At 46.5% G+C, this 20,517-nt stretch overlaps 2 protein-coding genes across 2 annotated transcripts; one reads left to right on the forward strand and one right to left on the reverse strand.

Annotated features, from left to right (window-relative positions):
* Positions 1–1,583: 1,583 nt before the first annotated feature.
* arhgef3l (Rho guanine nucleotide exchange factor (GEF) 3, like) lies at positions 1,584–14,917 on the forward strand. Its single transcript, XM_066709980.1, has 13 exons — positions 1,584–1,888; positions 3,201–3,258; positions 3,736–3,801; positions 8,515–8,562; positions 8,937–9,044; positions 9,304–9,468; positions 9,685–9,747; positions 10,280–10,376; positions 10,864–10,940; positions 11,751–12,008; positions 12,285–12,455; positions 12,795–12,984; positions 13,370–14,917. Exons 1-13 carry the CDS (start codon positions 1,845–1,847, stop codon positions 13,624–13,626), a joined length of 1,602 nt encoding a protein of 533 aa, XP_066566077.1. The 5' UTR covers positions 1,584–1,844; the 3' UTR covers positions 13,627–14,917.
* A 22-nt stretch (positions 14,918–14,939) lies between these two features.
* LOC136753678 (properdin-like) lies at positions 14,940–20,041 on the reverse strand. The gene is made up of 9 exons (XM_066709981.1): positions 19,453–20,041; positions 18,642–18,789; positions 18,169–18,329; positions 17,700–17,870; positions 17,303–17,500; positions 16,961–17,134; positions 16,491–16,679; positions 15,944–16,058; positions 14,940–15,734 (listed from the first exon to the last, which is right to left on the reverse strand). Exons 1-9 carry the CDS (start codon positions 19,499–19,501, stop codon positions 15,602–15,604), a joined length of 1,338 nt encoding a protein of 445 aa, XP_066566078.1. The 5' UTR covers positions 19,502–20,041; the 3' UTR covers positions 14,940–15,601.
* Between the last annotated feature and the right edge of the window lie 476 nt (positions 20,042–20,517).

A 20,517-nucleotide genomic window follows, 5' to 3' on the forward strand; every position in this document is an offset into this window, starting at 1 on the left:
ATGTTACCTATAGAAAAATAATGTTACCTATTATTATTTAACACCCCATACCCTTTCTCTTCCACACCCTCCTGATCTACTCACATATCCAGATTTCAACCCTGGCCCTCCTCTACTGAAAACTAATCCACTATGCTGTGAGCCACCAGGGAGACTACTAATACAGCTCTAAAGATCCACTATTTGAACATCCCCTCAAGCAGTTCAAACAAGCAACAATACAAAATCAGAAGATCACTACCCAGCATGGACTTGAACACAGATCCCACTCACTACAAATGTCCCACTCCACACAGTGAGCCATTGACTTTACCAAGGCAGCTCTGGGGGTCTGCTCTATGAACCTCACACTGCACCCCGAGGGAGTAACACAATAGGGTGAAAAACACTTTTAAGAATCAGTTTCAAGAGCAGGCTTTGAACCCAGGACCTTCAAGCAACAAAACCAGCAAAGCACACAGTGAGCCACCCACACATCCTCTAACCCAGCTTTGAAGACCTGCTCAATGAAACACGAATAGCAAGAATCATCACAGATCCACCCCTCAAACAAAACAAAATAAAACACAGATGTAGACAAAGGGCAAATATACATCCGAGTTTAACGAGCTACACAAGTACAAAGGTTACATCAAATTAAATTCTATACCAAATCTAAAAACGTAATTTAGTAAATAGAATAAAATACAAAAATACCATAAAACAGACAATTCAATATGAAAGGCAATAAATAAATACACTTGTTGAAACATAAACAAAAGTAATTTAGTGAAGGCTAAATAAACAAGATGAGACACATACAACACATTCTAAAGTTATCTTCTAAATGTCTTAACAGCACAATTTAGGTCTAAATATATAAGGTCTAAAAAATGGCACCTGCCCACTGCACTGTGCAATTCCTCCAGTAGGTGGCAGTTTGGTTCAAAAGAGATTTCTTCCTGCCATCACGGGGAAACGGAAACCAAGCACAAGTCTTTCCATTATTGGAAATGTGGCCAGGAGAGACGATGACAACACACAAGTCCCATTAAGCATGCACTGTGAGGCCGTATTCCCTCTGTTCACACCCCCCGCCTCACAGCACATAGAGCCCTGCGGGGGGGACTGAGAACATGGCAGCAGTTCAGCCAGACTGACACTGGGCAAGAGGTGGAAGCGATGGCTGAGTTTTAAGGCCACACCAATCCCTGCTACAGTCAAGCTCCCCTTGGCCAATCCCAATCATATTACAGAGAGGAAACATTGATTTCAGGAGAGCAGGGGCCCAATACTGCCTACACTCTTGAGTGGACACCTCCAAGGAGCCCCAAAATCAAAATCAGTGTGATTGAGCAATTACTCCTCATACGGCCAAATCAGCTAAAGATTAGATTAATTTCCGATAAGAACAGAAACAAGATAATGGATGCTATCGGTTCAAATGTCTATTTTTTTTCCCCGTCTTCCGCTTTGGGCTGAATGAATAACAGGAAACGCACGGCGCTCATCTCAGAAGCCGAAGGTCTGCACTTGCTGTAGAGGATGTGGTTGGAACGTGTAATTTAGAGAGAGAGAGAGAGAGAGAGAGAGCGAGCGAGAGAGAGGGGAAGGGGTGTTACGAAAGGTGTAGAGTAGAGGAGAGCTGTGTCTGGATTTGCTTCTCTCTCTCTCCCTCTTTCACTACGATTTCGGAAAGAAAGAGGTGAGAAGAACGGGAGGGAGGATTAGGAGGGAAGGAAAAAGGGTGCTTCTCATCTGGACCAGGTCGAGGAAAGAGGCAGGGCGGGGGGTCGGGGCTGGATAGGACTGAGGGCTCTAGGAGGCTGGTGGCCATAGCACACAGTGATGCTCAGGATGCGGTGATGATGGAGAGAGAGCAGAGCGAGACGGAGACGGCGTCTTCCTGGTAAGTCGATTTCACATCCCTTTTTGAGGCAGTTTTCCCTGAGGCCGCGGCTGGACCAGGATGAAAGACACATCTGGTCAATTTCCTTCCCAGTGCAAGAGCAAGGAGTTGACATGGTGGGTCCTGTTGGTTTAACCAGTGTGGGGCCTGGAGTCAGAGTGGCTGGTTGCTCATTACTCATGGGTCCTGCAGGCCTGTGCGATGTATTCTAGGTACCAAAAAACTAAATTCATTAAAATAAGAATCTAAATCTGATTGAATTCATTGAGTTCCTGGTTTTGTAATATTGCTGCTTGCTTTGTGTGTAATTGTTTTGCAAGGACTAGGTCTCATTGTAGACACTGCATTTGTTATTGTTGCTCATCTTTCACCATTTAGACCAAAGGCACAGTTCAGTTTTCTCATCGGGGGCCTGAGTCAATTCACCATGGCGTATGCTGGGCTGTAGCCACCAGTGCCATTCCTGTTACTAATTTCGGATGGCTACAAAACCACAGATGGGTTTTGAAGAGGTCAGTGATGCCTCCAGCACTCCAGGGCAGGGGAGCGTGCTGAAGCCTTGTCTGTCTGGAAGAGTTTTTGTTTCATTCACCCTTTACCAAGCCGATGAGACATATATGTCCCACAAATTTAACAGATTTGGCAAAAAATACATTGAATCTCAATTTAAGAGGCCTCTGTATGTGATGTATAGGTCATGCTGGACTCCTATATAACATTTATACAAAATAACTGCTCTTTCTGAGAAAGAAAAAAGGCAGGAAGTCATTAAGAAAAAAGCCTTTGATTCGATTGATTTAGATGTATTGTTTGTATTCTAAACATTCCCTTTAAGGTTTATATAGTATGTATATTAGTTCAGCTTCCCCTAGGCAACTGGCACAATAATCACCAATGTGTATTACAAATGACAGTCAATATATATATATATATATATATATATATATATATATATATATATGATACAGGAAAGATGGTACCATGTCTCCCCCGCACTCTTTTGATCTACAGAGTAAAAAGCACTCTTTGCTGCGTTCCTATCTGTGGTTTAACAGTTCTGTGTTGTTCTAACCAATCAATGAGTAGCGTTGGGCATGCGTGAGAAGGTCTAAGGCCGGCTTACAGAGAAATACCAGAGATAAGTCCCGAGGCAGCCTGGGACAGTCCACATACAGGACTCAGGACACTGGGGCATTTTCAGGATACGGTTTATTTGCACTGTATTTGATTGCACTGTGGGGTAATCTACTGTACGCTCTGCTGGTCTGGGTTGTGGGGTTGCACTGCCTGATCACATGACTGCCTCTTCCAGGTCTCCAGTTCAAAGGGATCGTCTGTACACCTGTGGAACCATCTCTGACATCTCTGGGGTAAGACCACCACAGCGGCAATTCAAAACAAATCCAAACGTCATTAATGAGACAAACATCACCAAACAATCTGCAATCCAACATACAAATACTGCTTCTGTAAGAGACAGGTGCGACACAACGTCTGCACCCCACTTGGCAGAAGTCTGTGTGCTTTCCAAGATAGCGTACATGCACAGAGCCCTGCCGTGCTATAAAGAACTTGTACGTGTGCGGGCCCAACACCAAGCACACAAAGGATCATTCCCAAACCCCTAGCAAAGCACAGCTTTGAAGCGCACAGAGAAGGCTGATATTGAAAGCGCTCAGGATTGTGGGAAAACTGGACGTTTCCTATAGGTGTAGTTATGTTTTAATGAGGACGTCCAAACTGAATTAAAATTAATTGAACGGAGTATATTGAATTCAACTACCACAGACCTGTTTGTAAAGGACGGCTGGTTTGTCAGTTAAAGGTGCCATTTTGTATCCCTGTAGAAGAAGCGGAAGCAGCAGGGGACGGTGAACGAGACCCAGATGGTCAGCGGAGCCACTGAGGACAAGGTGACATTGAGCTTAAAAAAAAAAGTCACGGAGGTTTTCCCCATCTGTAGTAACTAATGAGGCCAGGTGTCTCATTCAGGACTTTGGCCTCTAATGTGGATCATAATACTGCCTCCAATCTCAAAACATATTTCTTTCAATGAAACTATCAAACCCACGTATTCCACTAGCATAAAAAGTGAAATACAACTGCTTCAATGTTTGAGAATATTAAAAAAAAAACTGCTGTTTATATGCAAATGGTTGCATTTGTAAGGCAATGCAAACACTAGGAGGATGGGGGAGAACACTGGCTCATGTTCGAGGTTAGTGGGGGTGGGCGTAAGAACATTGCAACTAGGCTACAGGAAATACTCTACAGACTGACTGACTGCAAGAGCAAACTATATTGATGAGTTAAAGAACTATAAAGAACTATAATCGCAAAAGATCCTTCATGTAAAATATTCTGTACACAACGAAGACCCTGGTATCATGAGCAACACTGAACACCGAGGGCAGGACTGCGCTGGTTTCTTGTGGAGCCGCTGATTATTTATTCATTGTTTTACTTTCTCTCCTGTGAGGACAGTTTCAAAACATGCTCTGGTACGCCTGCTCATGTGTGCTCTCTAGTCCCTACAGATAACAGGTTCAGCCTACTGACCAATCAGAAAGCTGGGGACATGCCAATCATGGAGCAAAATAAAGGTGCCGGAACTGGTTGAGCCGAGGGGACGTACAGTGGCTTACCAAACGATAGCGCCCGGTGCTGGGAATGCTGCAGATAACATCTTCCAGCACCAACTGTAAGGACAACAAATAACAGAAGTGCCCACAGGAAGACCCAGAGAGAGAGATGTCTACAGCAGAAGGAGATCTGAAAAACTTTTTCTAGCCCAGGGAAGATGTGTCTGTTGACTTGCAAAACTGTAGAAAGATTAATCGCATCACATGGAAAGTGTACACAACTCTTTAAGGATGAATATGTATCCAATCAATTTCATTTGTATTTTTTAAAGATTTAATCTACCATTCCCTGCCAAATATATAATAGGCCAGATTGTTTCCCCTCCCGATGGGGTCAGAGGAAGCGCACTCGGGAAATAGGCATCAACCCCACTGTACTCTCTCTCAAATTACACCCAGGATAATATATCCCAGCAAAAGCAAAACACAGAATCAATCAACAGGAGGCTGCCAGGCTATTTCCTGTTACCTGGAAATCACGATGATCGGCCAAAAAAAGCTGCAACCTGAGACTGAGCAACACCGATCTACTTCCCCCTCATGTTCCAAAATTGTAACCGATGGTAATTATTTATGGCAAAATTGTCGTTTTCTAATGATGTGGCAAATATGTGCTAGTCTAGATCAATTAGCAAGCCAGTCATTCAGTACAGACGGACTCTGGTACTCGAGTGACCACAGGGTGTTTGGATGTGTGTTTGAAATCGCTGAATTCTTTCAAAACTTCTCACTGACCAGAAGTGCAGGAAGACTTGTAAACTGATGCTTTAAAGGAGGCCTATTAAACCCGCCTGACTGGAGCTATTTGGGATCGAGGGATTGGAGACGCCTCTTCCAAGCAAGCTTCCCCAACTCCAGTTCTGAGCAACATGACAGGAGAGAGTTTGCAGGACGAATATGATGCTCTGCTGCTTAGGGTGACAGATGAAACGACATTCTCTCTCTCTGTTTCTCTGTCTCTCTTTCTCCCTCTCTCTTCTCTCTCTCTCTTTCACTGACTCTTGAAAATTCTGCCCTGCTGAGCGCTCAGGTCTTGCAGGAAGCCGTCTCGACCACACTGCGCTGCTTCACCAGCCAACCCCCAGCTGCACGGTTCAACAATTGCCAAATATGGTGCGAAGGGAGCGGGGGTGACACAGGAAGCCTACCTGACACCCAGAGAGAGACAGGAAGTCGACCAAAACAGCAGCGACACAAACGCACTCACAGAGAGACGTGACTGAGGACACACATCCTGGATCTCTCCGTTTGGGGATGATTGCTGACAATATACACTTTCCTGCTACTGCTGTGGCACCCACTGAACACGTCTCCCCAAAGGGACAAGACACCAGCAGGAATTGGAGAGGGCAAGACTTAAGCTGGTTCAGTCTCAGGGGGACACATAACCCATCCCCCACACACACACACACCAACCACCATGTCCGGAAGCTAAAGCATTTCAGTTTTTAGTTTTTTCTCCCCCTGAGATTTCCTTCCAGTTAGAGAGCTAAGTTAGGTCAAGTCAGCGTTTTGTTAAAATCTACAGTCCCTGCCTGAAGTTGGGCATGATGACACCCAAGAGACATTGTCACATCAGTGCCTGCAGCTCATCCCCACGTTCCCAGCTCCGTAGTCATTCAGTTACCATGAGATTTAATACAGTGGATGCCCTAATACTAATCCACGGATCTCAAACCCATTGAAAAGGACGGCATCACGTCGGGTAATTGTTACGTGTTGCAGGAGTTGAAAGTGGCATTGCCTGGACTTGGCCGCTGATCTCTAAATCACTAATTATATACCAGAACGTGCATTTACATTCGTGTTTGCTTGTTATATCTGCTTATGTGCCACCATCTACAATATCCCTGTCTCTTTTTTTTTTGTTGTTGACCTGAGGGATCAGGGAACGCAGCTAACACAATTCCCCACACAGCCTCCCCAGCCATCCCCTGGAGGAGTCATTTAGAGTTGCTTCACAAGATGCTTTTACCAAATTATATGCCCCCATTGAAAACTATTCCCGTCTCAGCAGGGCCCAAAATACACACGATGCCAATGCCTAGGCGTGTTGCTATTTTAACACTGCTATATTTAACTGAGCCGGGGAAATGGGTCACACATCTCTGCCTTTGATTAACGCATCACCCGTGCAAATGTACGAAAAGTTTCAAATTTAGAATCTGCGATATAACTTTTCTTTTCGTAACCCACTTTCAAACTGCTGACAGCTGCAGTTAAAGCTGAATAAAGCTGAATGCCCAACGCCCCAAGAATAGAAAACACACACACACACACACACACACACACACACACACAAAATCTCTCTCTCTCACTTCCTCAGTCACACACAGTCACAAGGCTGGTCTGTCTATTTCTGGATTGTAAATCTGAAAAGTGTCCCAGGCTTGTTTAAACAATGGTGCTCCAATTAAAATTAATAATAAGCCTTCACAACGTGTACACAACCACAGATACCTAGATGTCCATTTTTATTTTTTAATTTGGGACTTTTCTTAAAAAATATGATAATATGTCAGGAGATTGAATTCTTAATTCAGGATGCGTAACAAAATATCAACAAGGACAGCGGTGAGATGAAGAGGAGTGTTTGGGACTGAAAATAGGACGTCATTTTGTTTAAACCACCCAACCAGCTATCTCTCTGGGTCCCTTAAAGAAATGTCTGTACAGTGAGCCGAAGGAACCATTCTGAACCACGCTTGCGTCTCGTGCTCCCCGGTTCTAACCGCTCTGGAGCTAACACAGATGCACGAGCCACCAGAAGTGCGATCAATTCAAGAAAACCCTTGAATGCCAGCGACAGAGCTGCGATACACCAAGTCAAGCTGGACTCGTGTAGACACACACAGTTTGCTTGCAGTGCGTTGAATGTCACCCATGTTTAAATGTCTTGGGACTTTGTTTTACTCCTCATTAGCATGTGTGAGACACTGACCGCTTCTTCTCCTTTAAACCCACAGTACAACACCTTGACCTCTAATGGCATCAATTCTACCACAGACGTCAGCTGGATAGAAACGCGGCCCCTCACAGCTGGTTGCTAAACCAAATAGTCCTGCTGTTTCTCCTTTTTACATTATTTCCAAACAGCATTTTAATAATTAGCAACAGAGACACGACTAGTGCTCACTCCCCCTCCTCCCCCACTTCCAGCACTGGTCGGCTTGCACAAGAGCAGCAGCAGCAGCAGCAGCAACCGCCCGCAATGAGCCGTGAACCTGCAGCGCAGGATGTGAGCCATAACAGGCAGTAACCTCAGCTGGGACAGGGTGTTCTTGACACATTTGTACCGGTTCACACAGCTGATGAAGAGATGTTGTGCTGATGCTGTGTGACCAGGTTTAGAACACTGCATTCCGTTTTGGTCACCATGCATTCTCTCTCTCTCGATATACATATCACTAGTAAAACCAAATGCACAGTGCAGTGCTTTAGATCTTAACAATATCTAAAGAAAATAATTGTGACCAATAGGGCGTGATACACCAAGTCAGGTGGTTCAGGACTGTAGAGTAATGTGGTCGAAGGCTGTGCAGTTTTTTCAATGGTCTAAATTATCCAACATATGAAGAATAATGAATATGCTTTCACTTTCTGTTTCGAGCAACACTCAAACCCACTTCCATTGATATAAATAGATGTGAAAGAAATTTCTGCCCTACAAAGATGATCATCGACGAACAACTGGGACAGGAGGAGAGGTGTGTCACCACATGCACGGGTCAAAAGGACACAAGCTCTTTTCGAGACAACGACTTTGTGGACTATTAAGCAAAACAGAATTTCAGAATGCCACGCTCAGTTCCGGGCACCACACTAATGATACTACTAGACTGTGCTCATGCCTGTGAGAGACTGGTGGGTGGCAGGGGGACGGGGCAAACCACGTCTTGAGGGGCCAGACTGTGCAAATGAACACACACGATAAGCAGCTGACTGCCCACGCACTGATTTTGCAACTGATCTCTTCTGTTCCAGGATGAGGAAGAAGCCAATGTCAACACAGGGGCCCTCAAAGATGGAGAGGTTAGCAGATCTGTACCTGTCTGATTGTCCTTCACCCTGTCTATCTGTCCGTTTTCTCCTTGTAGAACCTTAGGATCCCAGTGATGGAACATAAATTCCTCGTTAACAAAATAAATAACTGAACAAATGTAACACTAGCATTTTAAAGACATGAAGCCGTGACATTTCTACAGTAACACATTGCAGTATTGCCAGCTTTAACTTTATTAAATTAATAGCTTTGTCTTCATTTCATTCAACAAACACTGACTCACAAATCTGGGGCCACATAGATTCATTCAAAACTACATAATTCCAACGTACTCTCTCAAACCAGATTAGTGTGAGCGAGTGGCACAGACCGCCAGTGATGTTCTGCTGTTTCCTCCCTGCAGGAACCCAGCACCAAGAGGGTCAAACCCGTGTCTAAAGGTGCGGGTCTGGCCGGCTTTATGGGTCCGGTAAAGGGCACCTCTCTCAAGCGCATCGGACAGTCAATCCAGGTAAGGGCTGCCCCCGGAAACCATCAATCAATCGAACACTAAGTCATTCAATCGATGTTCATGTAATAAGAGCAGGGTTCAGATAAGTGACCGAGAGTCCCTCAAAAGCTTGGGATCGCTTACTCTTAGAATTCAGCCTTGTTTATTGCCCGGCACAAACAATTCTCCAGAGCTGAGCCACTACAGAGCGGATCATGTGAACCCCAGGAAAACTATAAACAAAAGAAACTAACACCTCACATGACCTGTCACCCATCAGAGGTCAATCAGCTTTAAGACAGAGGCGCGGTCGATGCCCCCGGCCCTGACCAGACATCGGCCCAAGAACTCTTCCCTCCCTAAGCGGAGGAACAGCCAGCTGTGGAGTGACACGGTGGAGAGCATCGGCGAGGAGCTCAGTGCCAAGGAGATCAAACGGCAGGAGGTACTTTCTTCTGGCAATCTCTGGAGTGCTGGTTTACAATTGCATGCATTTCACCGAGCTGCTTCAGTCTTTGTATTTCATTTAAGTGGCCAAAGAAACCACACTTGTGAGACTGTGAGGAGATGTTCTGCTCAGGCCACCGACTGAGAAATGGGCACAAATCCGAGCACTGCCCTGTGTCCACTGTAATTCCCATGTTCTCTTGTCCTCTCTTAGGTAATATACGAACTGGCACAAGGAGAGAGGCAGCTCATTGAAGACCTCAACTTGGCCAAAAAGGTGTGTCCATATGTATTTGCCTTCAGCTGCAAAACAACAAACTTAAAAACTTTGCCAATTCTGCTTCTAAAAAAGCACTTTGTTTGCAGCTGTTTACGTACGCAAAGAGCCCATGAGACCGACCTATGTGGGCCATACACACGGTACCAGCTCTGCAGACTTGAACCGAGCTGCTTTTGATAAAGGGTTAGACCCGGTGATAATACTCTCTGCGTTAAGTTGGTCTAGGTGGTCCAAGGGCAGGGTATTCCCCTTTCATCTCCTGTCGGGTTGGATCCATTCCTCATTTCCCCTAAGCACCGAAGACTACAAGCAATGTCAGATTTCAATAGGGCAGAACCAGTGGCAGAACCAGGCAAGAACATCAAATTGCCAACTGTAGGAAAGATATATTGTGAGGGCGACTGTCTGGCATTGGGGTGTGATGCTGCTTGGCTTGCATGGTGAAACTTCTTCCAATACAAGAAAAGCCTCGCTGATGCCTGTCCTGAATGGCGCTGTATCTTCCCTGTGTGTTCCCGTCACCCTGCAGGCCTACTATGAGCCCATGCTAAAGCTGGACATCATGACAGAGAGCGAGCTGGGACAGATCTTCGGGACGCTGGACTCCCTCATCCCCCTACACGAAGGTGAGAGAGAGCACACCTCGAAGAGCCCTTGCCTGTAGCCCAAAATAAATCCATGAATGTTTTTCATCAATGTACAAGCAAGCAGAATCAGCATTAAAAAAATCTGCATTTAATGCTGCTTAAAATAATCTGCGCCATCAAACTGCCCGGCAGCCACTGTTTTACTGTTTTAAGTAGTGGAACAGAGAGAGAAGCTCATCTATTCAAGAGCATTTCTGTTCTGCACTGTTACATTGCGGTGGAGGGATAGTACAATTTGCTGACCGATGCATTTCAAAACTTAAATAAGTTAAAAATAATAAAATTAAAACTTTATTGGAAGTATTTATCTTCTTCTTGAATTATCACTTATTTAGGGCATCGAGCAACTTATTGGGGGCGATTTAGGGTGGTGTCATTGTGACCCTGGGGTAGGGAAGAGCAACTGTCTCCAGTCTGTAGCAGTCTGGCTCAGTAACCAAGTCCCAGGGTTTCTCGTTGTTTCCAGAACTGCAGCTCAAGTTACAGAACCTGCGTGGGACAAAGAACTATGTGGAGGAAGTGGGTCCAACTCTGTTGGATTGGGTAAGAGTGTTTTCCCTTGTTATTTTTGTTGATGTTTGTAGACTCTCTTACTGCTCCTCTGGTTGGGTTCATACCTGCAGGGAAACTTAAGTCTGTCAAAGTTTTTCATTTCCAGGCTGAAATTACATTCAGCGCTGCAAAGAATAAAGAAAAATCTCCTTTACTGAAGTATTGTGACCTATTTCACAATGTGATGCTCTGTATGGTGACAGGATATCCTGAAATATCTACACCCCCCAACACCTTTAGTAGTTTATGCCCACTATAGATCGCTATTGTTTCCTGTATCTTTTAGCCTGTCAGATATCTGATACAGTGTGATCATTTTCTGATGTTAGTATCACGGACTACAGTGCCGACCATCCTGTCCTGCTCCCTTCTCACCATAGACTTGGACTCATTCGGAAATGCTTGGCCTAAGATTGCATCAGCCCTCTGCGTTTCAAGGCCAGACCCCCTTGTCTGTGAAATCCAAATCAAACCCACCTGTTCTCCCTCTTTGAAGGGCTCAGCTGGGCAGAGGTCGAGCTGATCCCGGCCGGGGGGAGGAGCAGAGATGTCTATGAGCAGAGCGGGGAATAGTCTCGAGGAAGAGAGATCTTGAGAGTGCCTGTAGATCATGTGAATAACAACCCAATTCCAATACCTGTACCTGAAAAATGGTTTGGAACACAAACTTACCTGTAAGATTCTGAACAGGACTTTTTAAAATTAAATTGCAAACATGCACCTTAGCGTCTGATCTCCTGGGCCCCCTCCTGCTGCTGCTGCTGCTTCACTGGATCTCTCGCTCGCTCTCTCGGCCCGCAGTTCCCCTGCCTGGAGGCCTACATCACATACTGCTGTAACCAGGTGGCGGCCAAGGCCCTGCTGGATCTGAAGAAGCAGGAGCGGCGGGTGGACGAGTTCCTGCGGCTGTGCCAGGAGTCGTCCTTCAGCCGCCGCTTGGACCTCTGGAACTTCCTGGACCTGCCCCGGAGTCGGTTGGTCAAGTACCCCCTGCTGCTGAAGGAGATCCTGAAGAACACAGCAGCCGACCACCCTGACCACGAGCCCCTGCAGGAGGCCGTGAGTGACCGCCTGTCATCTCACACACACAGATACGCAACGCATGTTCCCACACATACACACACACTTTGCTGCACACTCTCTCAAACTATTAGCAATGGAGTTTACGCTGACTGCAGAAGACATGATCCAGGCATTATTTAGACTTCATCATCATCATCATCATCATCAACATCATAATCATTTTACACAGCCAGTAACTTTTGTAGCCACAAGCGTGTGTACGAGCCCTGGACCTTCACTCCTCGTGACACTAACCCTCCCTCTCTGCGGCAGCTGGAGCTGATCCAGCGCGTCGTGTCTCAGGTGAACGGCAAGACGGGCGAGGCCGAGTGCCAGTTCTACCGCTGCGGGCTCTACTACCTGGAGGACAGCCAGAGGGTGGCCGAGATCCAGCTCTCCCGCTACCTCTACTGCCACGGAGACCTCAAGAACAACAAGGGCCAGGTCAGAGCGGTCGGGAGGGAGGCCCGGCTGTGGCACTGTGGCACTGCGGTTGCCAAAACTTGGGTGGGGTCTTCAGCTGCAGTATAGCAAGTGTATTGTACAAACTACACTGCTGAGGGTGTGACACGTTTACTAGCTGGAACTGCAGACAAATAGAAACTGAATTGACCAGCCACCCTTGGAGGGAGCGGGGTTCCCAAATTCCCCATAGATAATACAGTATGAAATGGAAGAAGAGAACATGTAGGAGACCAAGACACAGAATGCAAAAACGTATAACTTATACTTAACCTCTCTACTCTCCCTCCCCCTCCACTCTCTCTCTGTCCCTCTGTTCAGAAGCTGCACGTGTTCTTGTTTGAGTTGGTGCTGGTGGTGACACGGCCGGTCAGCCACAACGACAGCCTTCAATTCCAGGTGTACAGGCAACCCATCCCCATCGGCGACCTGGTCCTGGAGGACCTGCCCGACGGCGAGGTGGGGATGGGCGGCTCCTTCAGGGGGGCCTTCACCTCCGGCAACGAGAAAGGTACGTCTGAGAGCCGGGGACGCACGGCAGCGCTCGTGGATCCTCATAATGCAATTACCAAACGATCAGATCAAGAAAACCATCAAGATTCTCATGTCTGTTCTTTTAAAACTTCAACTCAGTTCCGGTTTAATTGTGGAACTGAATTGAAATAACACCAGAGTTACGCAATCAGAAATGGAATCGACTGGACTGAATTCAAGTGAAACTGGAATTGAACCAAATGAACAACAACAACATTATGACCCAGCTTCAACTCTTTTCATAGACTGTGACGTTTTTGCAAAAACCTGAGTTCTAGTTCTGATCACGCTCAGTGTAACTGAGGGCGACCCTTTTTTTAAGATCACTTAAGCTGATTTCTTCTCCTTTTTTCTTCCCTTAGCTAAGAACTTCTTCCGGGTCAGTTCCAAGGGCCGACTGAAGGGCCAGGCCCACAGTCTCCAGGCCAACGACTCCTTTAACAAGCAGCAGTGGGTGACCTGCATTCGCCAAGCCATCGTGTCTTACCGGGACCAGCAAGACTCCTCCCACCCGTCTCTGCTCAGCCAATCTCCCAACAGCTCTCTGGAGGACATCGCCGACCTCAGCCTGGACTGCGACGACAAGGGGGGCATGGACGTGGAGATGAGTAACACATAAAGGAGGCCCCGGGGCCCCGGGGCCCCAAGGCACTGGGATCGCTTGCCCAGACTGGGAGTTTCGCCACAGGAGCACAAAGCAAAGGCTCTGGATGTGACTCCTGCCTGTGGAAGGAGGGCACATATGGATACACAGATGGTGATCTTGAAGATGAACCCAAATCCCAGGACCAAAATCTTCAGCACAACCGGACAGAACTGGAGGATTTCCTAACCTCGTTGAATGTATGCGGTACAAGACTGATAAGCTGACGGGCTGCAAACTTTCTCAAACCTACTGTCTTTATTCCTTTCTTTCTTTCTTTCTTTCTTCCTGTTGTTGGTGTCGTCCTGTAGCGCTTGAATGTTTTGGTTGGGATTTGTTTTTCTTGGCAGAGAAAAGAAGGGTGGCTGGTCGCTAGTGTGCTGCAATGAGAATAACGCTCACTATCGGCAATTTACCCCAGGGAGGGATTCATGTCTGAGGGAGGGGGCAAGGAATATGCTGGCACTCAGACCCAGACCCAGACACAGACACACACCTGTGACCCGAGAGATACAGCAAGCGTCTGAACAGTAGCGGCACCACAGGAGGGCATGGGGGGGGTATTTGCCTCAGTACATGCTCCCTTTGTTGCAGAAGGGTTTTTACAAGTGTGTCATACACACATCAAGTCCTAGACAAACAGTGGTGTGATATTGTCACTGTGGTTAACCCCTGTGGGGCGTTGGCCCTACGATTATTTGGGGGTGCACCATCACAAGTTTCGCCAAGCAAACTTTGACCCTCCCCAGGAATGAACTGGTTCAAACTTTTTAGAATTAACAAGCCAGTCGTGGCTTATTATATTGCCGGATATCCCTTTGTACTACTTATAAATAAAATTATTGTAAACAAAAATTATATAGTTGATATCAGTAAAAAGATTATGCACCTCTTAAGAAAAGAATTTTGAAAAATGAATGTAATACAAAAGGGAATACAACCTGGGGGGTGAAAATAGTTTCCATGGGGGTAAAAAACTGTTTTTCCTTATTTTTCACAACTTACTTATTTCAGGTTTGTACTTGTTCGTTTTAATGTAGGTCAATACAGTGAGCTTAAAACAGTGTTGACTCAAGACACAGTCACCACATAACTTGTTGGAGAATTCAACGAATGTACTTTTTCAATCAACCATTTAAAGCTCAGAGCTGGGCTGGAACAAAATCCCCTGCAGTTGTGGTACCATACAGACCCACAATCCCTGACAAACAGCACTGACTTTTAAAGTTGCCCCCTAATCTTTATTAAATGAAAATTGAGTACATTGTGCAAGTTGATTACTTCAGGTAAACATTTAAAATATTTTTTTAATCATTTCACAACGATGTATCACAATTACATTAATTGTATAAGAACTGTTCCCTCTTTCCAAATTTGAAACGATTGAGTGTCAAAAGAGATGTGAAGATGATTAATTTGTGCACGCGCGTGACAGTACAACGCATGCTTAAAGACACTATATATGCACTACTGCACTCTCTTAACAAAGCACAGGATTTTTAAAAACATCATTATTTGTTTATGGATTAGGTTGACATAAGTTATCAGAGAAGTGAAAAGCCAAAATTTTACATCATAACACAGTACACAGATTAGATTAGATTAGCTTTCAATATCAGTGCAGTGGGTTTTTAAAGTTCTTCGAGAGCCACATTCCCACAGGTTTTAACATCTCTCCAAAATCCTCAATCGCCTCGAATGTATGGGTCAACTCAAGGCATCTGCGCCACTTGTTTCCTTCGAATAAAAGAGGGGACGACAGCAACTTGTGCAGGGAAGTAATATGATGTTGCCATTATTATTATTACTTATTTATTAGCAGATGTTATCTTTTTGAAGAGACTGGTGAAAGGGTTTCTTCTACTTAATGGCGGCAATGCTGGTGACAATAGAAATGGTGGCACGTGAAAGCTGTGGAGGGGTCGAGTGAGGCAGGCTCTAGGCTCTCGGGCTAGGTGCATTCTGGGACGTTTAAACAGGGCTCCTTCTGCTCCAGCTTTCGTCTCTGGCCCTCCAACTCCGGACAGTTCACGCGAGGGGTGCCCCAGAAAAACGCCTCAGCGTCATGTATCCCCACTTCCGTACTGTATAGAGAGAGAGGAAGAGGCAGTGAGACTGGGGCTCGGCTTTAAAAGGCCACTTAATGGCAAAGCGGCAGAAGAAAAACAGAAAAACATGACGTAAAATTTTGCATTATAATAATTGCAAATATAATGATAATGATATAAAAATAAAAGAGAGAGAGGGATGTATGAGCAACAATTCTCCACACTGACCCCCCCCCCAAACTTACCTGTACTCTGTGAGGTCCGGTTTACAGTTTCTAGATCGGGCTTTCTGAGAGTCCGGTCCACAGCTGGGCTCACACAACCCCCAATCACTCCACTCGGACCACTCTTTGCCCTTCACTGAAAACACAGACAACACACGTGTACCCGTGACCATCGCAGGCGTGCAGTGACAAAGAAGACATAGTAAGACACTTCACAGGTCCTTATGTGTCTATATGCCACAGGTCGACACCAACGAACATTTCCATGTGTAGTTTCATTAGTCCACCTTTTTCATTTCACCCTTTCCATCCCCAAGGAAAATGATTTGGTGTCTTTCAGCTGAGATCTACACATCCAACAAGCATAAGATTTAGTTCTGACTTTACATAGTTTACACACACACACACACACACACACACATATATATATATATATATATATAAAGTATATTAGTTTTTTTTTTTTAGTTTTTGTGTGTGTGTGTGTATATATATATATACACACAAAAACTAAAAAAACAACACTCCACAAAAGAAACTCATCGGGAGAAAGCAGTGCAGTACTCACTAATGCAGTCTTTCAGGTAGTAGCAGGCGCGAGACTCAGAATAATCTTCGGGGCATGGATTCCCACCAAAAGCTTGCCCCTTGCACACCCGTGTGCGTCTTTGTGTGCCACCGGTACGCTTGCAATCGATTTTCCTTCCTGCGCGCGAGCACAGGGTCCACTCTGTCCACTCGCTCCACTGGCCATCCGCTGGGAGAGGAAAGTGAGAGCGGGGGAGAGACAGGGAGAGGAAGGGAGTGGGAGGGAGGGAGAGGCAAAAGGCCAGGTGATGTTAACAATATCCAAGATCCCTGTTGACAGAGATAGGAAGACATATGAATACAAGAGACAGGCAGACAGAAAGATACTTTTTTTGCTGAAATGTTGCTCTCTTTGGCACACAATAGGCTCTTGAGACGGGCCCGGGCTTGGTGCACGGTGGCCATCTGGGAAAATTGGTCGTTCATCAGCACAGGGCTGCAGCTGCTTACCTGGACAGTGCGTGGCAGTGTTGCACAGGGCATTGCTCGTGGTGCTGCCTACACAAGGTCGGCCATTGTGTTTGGGCGCCGGGCTGTTGCACTGCCGGGTCATTTGCCGGAGCCCCAGTCCGCAGGTTACCGAACACGAGCCGGACGGGCTCCACTGGCTCCAGCCACCATCCACTGCAGAGGGAGGGAGACAGAGAGAGGGAGAGGGTCAAGAGAGGCGCAGGCTGTAGGATGCCCCGATCAACACTCGCACGCACCGCCTCCGCACAGCAAGAGATGCACCGGGGAAAGGAAAGGATACAGAGGTTAGGGTGAGGTGTGGTAATCGGGCCTGGCACTCACCGGGGCAGAAGGGCAGACTGGAGCAGTCTTCTTGCTCCTCCGTCTGACCCCCACAGGGGCGGCCAGGGGGGCTCAAGGAGGGGGCGGGGTTGGTGCAGGTTCGAATGCGAGTGCGGGTGGGGACGAACCGGGGCTGCTCCCAGATACAGCTGCCGGAGCACTTGCCCCACGCACCCCAGGCCGACCAGCCGCCATGGACTGTGGGACAGAGAGGGAGGGGTGAGAGACAGATAGATAGAGAGAAAGAGAGAGGGTGGGGGTGAGATCAAAATAATTGTACAATCCCCTTAAAAGGCCAAGAGCGGGATAATCAAGATATGAGAAGTTAATACTCTGATCTAAACAAGAAGATGCATTTTAGGATCCTGCTGACGTTTTAAATTTTAAACTGACATACTTGGACATTCCTGAAAAGTGTCGCATGAAGCAGTCTCAGTGTCTGTGCCATAGCAGCTCCCCCCACAGGAAGGAGGCGGCGCTGTGCAACTCCTGCGTCTCACTTTCGTCCCAGACTTGCACGTCACCGAGCACGGCTGCCAGGACCCCCAATCCGTCCACCCGCCCGACCCTGACAAGGAAGAGACAAGACAGTTCAGAAGGGTCCACATCCAGAGAGAGAGAACATGCATTTGATTATAACTTAAATGTAAAATTAAGATGACTTCAAATTGCATCCAGATGCTTTCACAGCCATTAATTTATTTTATTCTACTTTGAAGAAGCTCTGTTCCCAGCAGTCATATTATTATTCTCTGTATTTGCCATAACCAAATGGCCCAAGACCGAATACGAAGAGTGACTGAATCACCCCCCACTCCCCTTCCGAGTGGCACCTGTATCCGCACAGCAGTACCGGGGCGGGGTACCTGGGCAGCAGTCTTGGTCCGAGCAGGACTTCGTCTCCAACACCGCGCTGTTGCCGGGACACTCGCCGACACCATCGCAGCGCCGCCGCCGCTGCTTCACCCCCTCCAGACAGGTGACGGTGCAGGCACCCCAGCTGCTCCACTCGCTCCAGGTGGCCGGACTGTGGGAAAGAGAGGGATACAAGAGTCAGCCCACAACCCCACTCTTACTCCAGCTCTTAACCTCTTCCACAGACCTTGGGTCACCTGCACAGCATGGCCTGGGCGGCTCGAACGCTGTCCCAGTGCTGGGGACGGGCATCACGGGAGTGGGGTCGTGTGCTCAATGAGGAGCCCCTGATAGGACATCATGGCATGGCATGCTTTTGTCTAGTCTAGACTAGAGTTTCCGTTCCCCTGCTCACCCCGACCAACACAGGCCCTGTCGTAACCGAACCGTTCAGAAGCAGGATAAGAGACGGATGGGATCTCACCCACAAGACTGGCATGCACCGCTGTCATTGATGAAGCCGTAGGCCTGGTTGAGGCAGCAGTCGTCCTGATCCACACCGTCGCCCAGGAGGCCCGAGCACTCGCCCGTGCGCTTGTCAAAGCTGCTGTAACAAGTCACGATCTGCGCCCCTGCAACACGGACCAGAGCACCACTGAGCACCGACAATAATGATCAGAATAATGTGGATTGACTAAATCAAGGTAGACTGAATTGAATTGATTGAATTTGCAGTGAAAACGGTTTAACTGAAATGAATATGCATACAATAAATATAAATCATAATACTTTGTAATAATTGTATTAAGGCAGATGGATTGTATTTCTAGAGAGCATGCCACAGAACCTGAATAAGCTGGGGGGGAATACGCAGACATAAACAAGAATCAGATAAACACAAAAAAACAGAATCCACAGAATACATTATTTTGCATAAAGCTGCAGCAAAGGCAATATTTTCCCCTTTAAGCCACTTGAGAATATGTAACTTCCACTATTACATTTGGAAGGAGATTCACTATTTAAAAATAAATCAAGCAAATAGATAAACATATAAATAAATAAAACTTAAAACACACAAATAACATACAAGGTTAGCACGAGGGGCTAATGGACCAGAGAATTAGGAAGGGGCTCCAAGAAAAGCTGAAGTCAAGCTATCACACAGGAACGATCACAAGAGTCCAGTAATGCACCGGCTGGACAAACGTGTAAGATGCAATGCACAGAAACAGATCAGAGCAACGAGAGTGAAAAGGGAACCCTTCAGATTTCTCCAACCCTTGGCTACATACATGATTGTTGAGCCGCTAGTAGGATACTCCACACTGCCAAGAAAAGCATGGCTCAGCGGTCTGCAAACTCCCAGGCAATAATCTTCTCTCTCTGTGTGTGTCGGTCTCCAACTCGCTGCTTGAGTGCTTGCTCTCAGCGATTGCTGGTGAAGAAAAGCATCTGTTGCAAAACTCCCTCTCACTCTCTCTCTCTGAGTTTCAAGGAGGGAGACTAACACTCTTCTCCTTGTTAACTGGATATATATGACTCCACCCTCAACTCCTCAATCTTGACAGACATTTACAATTTGGGTAATTCCAGGGAAAACAAAACCTTGGAAATTCCACACCCCCTCATTTCTTCCGAGAAAGGCTGCCCTCACATTGGGGTAAAAAGTTCCCCAGCTCCTCATCTCTTAAAGTACTTTGGAAACGATAGACAGCCTGTCAGCTGGAGTGAAGGCAGCACACAGTCAGAGGTCTCCTATCCACAGAGCAGTGTCCCCTGGAACGCCGCTGTCAAAGTCTGAGGTCAAGGATGAGACCTTATGACATCCATTCGTTATCTTTTCATTAATTGAGGACTAAATCCCTTCCAGCTGTTTCTTAAAGGAATCCAAGGAACAACTGCCACTACACAATATTATCAATTTCAACTGGTCTGGTCTTTAGTTGATAGCGGAGTTACTGTGAATTGGTGGTTTGCGGTCTGTTTATTTGTTTTGCTTATCTGTTTTGAGCAGATGACTGGAATCCACTTCCTCTTTGAAACTCAACTCAGGGATATTTGTACACAGGCTGCTACAGCGAGTCACACAACTCCTTACAGGCCAGGAACCATTCTGACTCTTTGAACTCTTTTCCCAGGCATATGTTTTGAATATTGTTTTTAAACACTCCAGTTTCTCAGGTTGACATCTGGCTTTTATCAGAGAGAGAGAGAGAGAGAGAGGGAAAGTGTGAGAGACGGAGGGGGGAGTGTGTGTCTGTGTGTATATGATTATGATTCCAGATGACTCTCACACACTTCATTATTTTGTTTTTGGCAGGCTGATGTGAGGCAGTGTGTCTCCAGAGAGAAATCCC

Source organism: Amia ocellicauda, chromosome 7 (assembly GCF_036373705.1).
Source record: "Amia ocellicauda isolate fAmiCal2 chromosome 7, fAmiCal2.hap1, whole genome shotgun sequence".
Taxonomy (NCBI): Eukaryota; Metazoa; Chordata; class Actinopteri; order Amiiformes; family Amiidae; genus Amia; species Amia ocellicauda.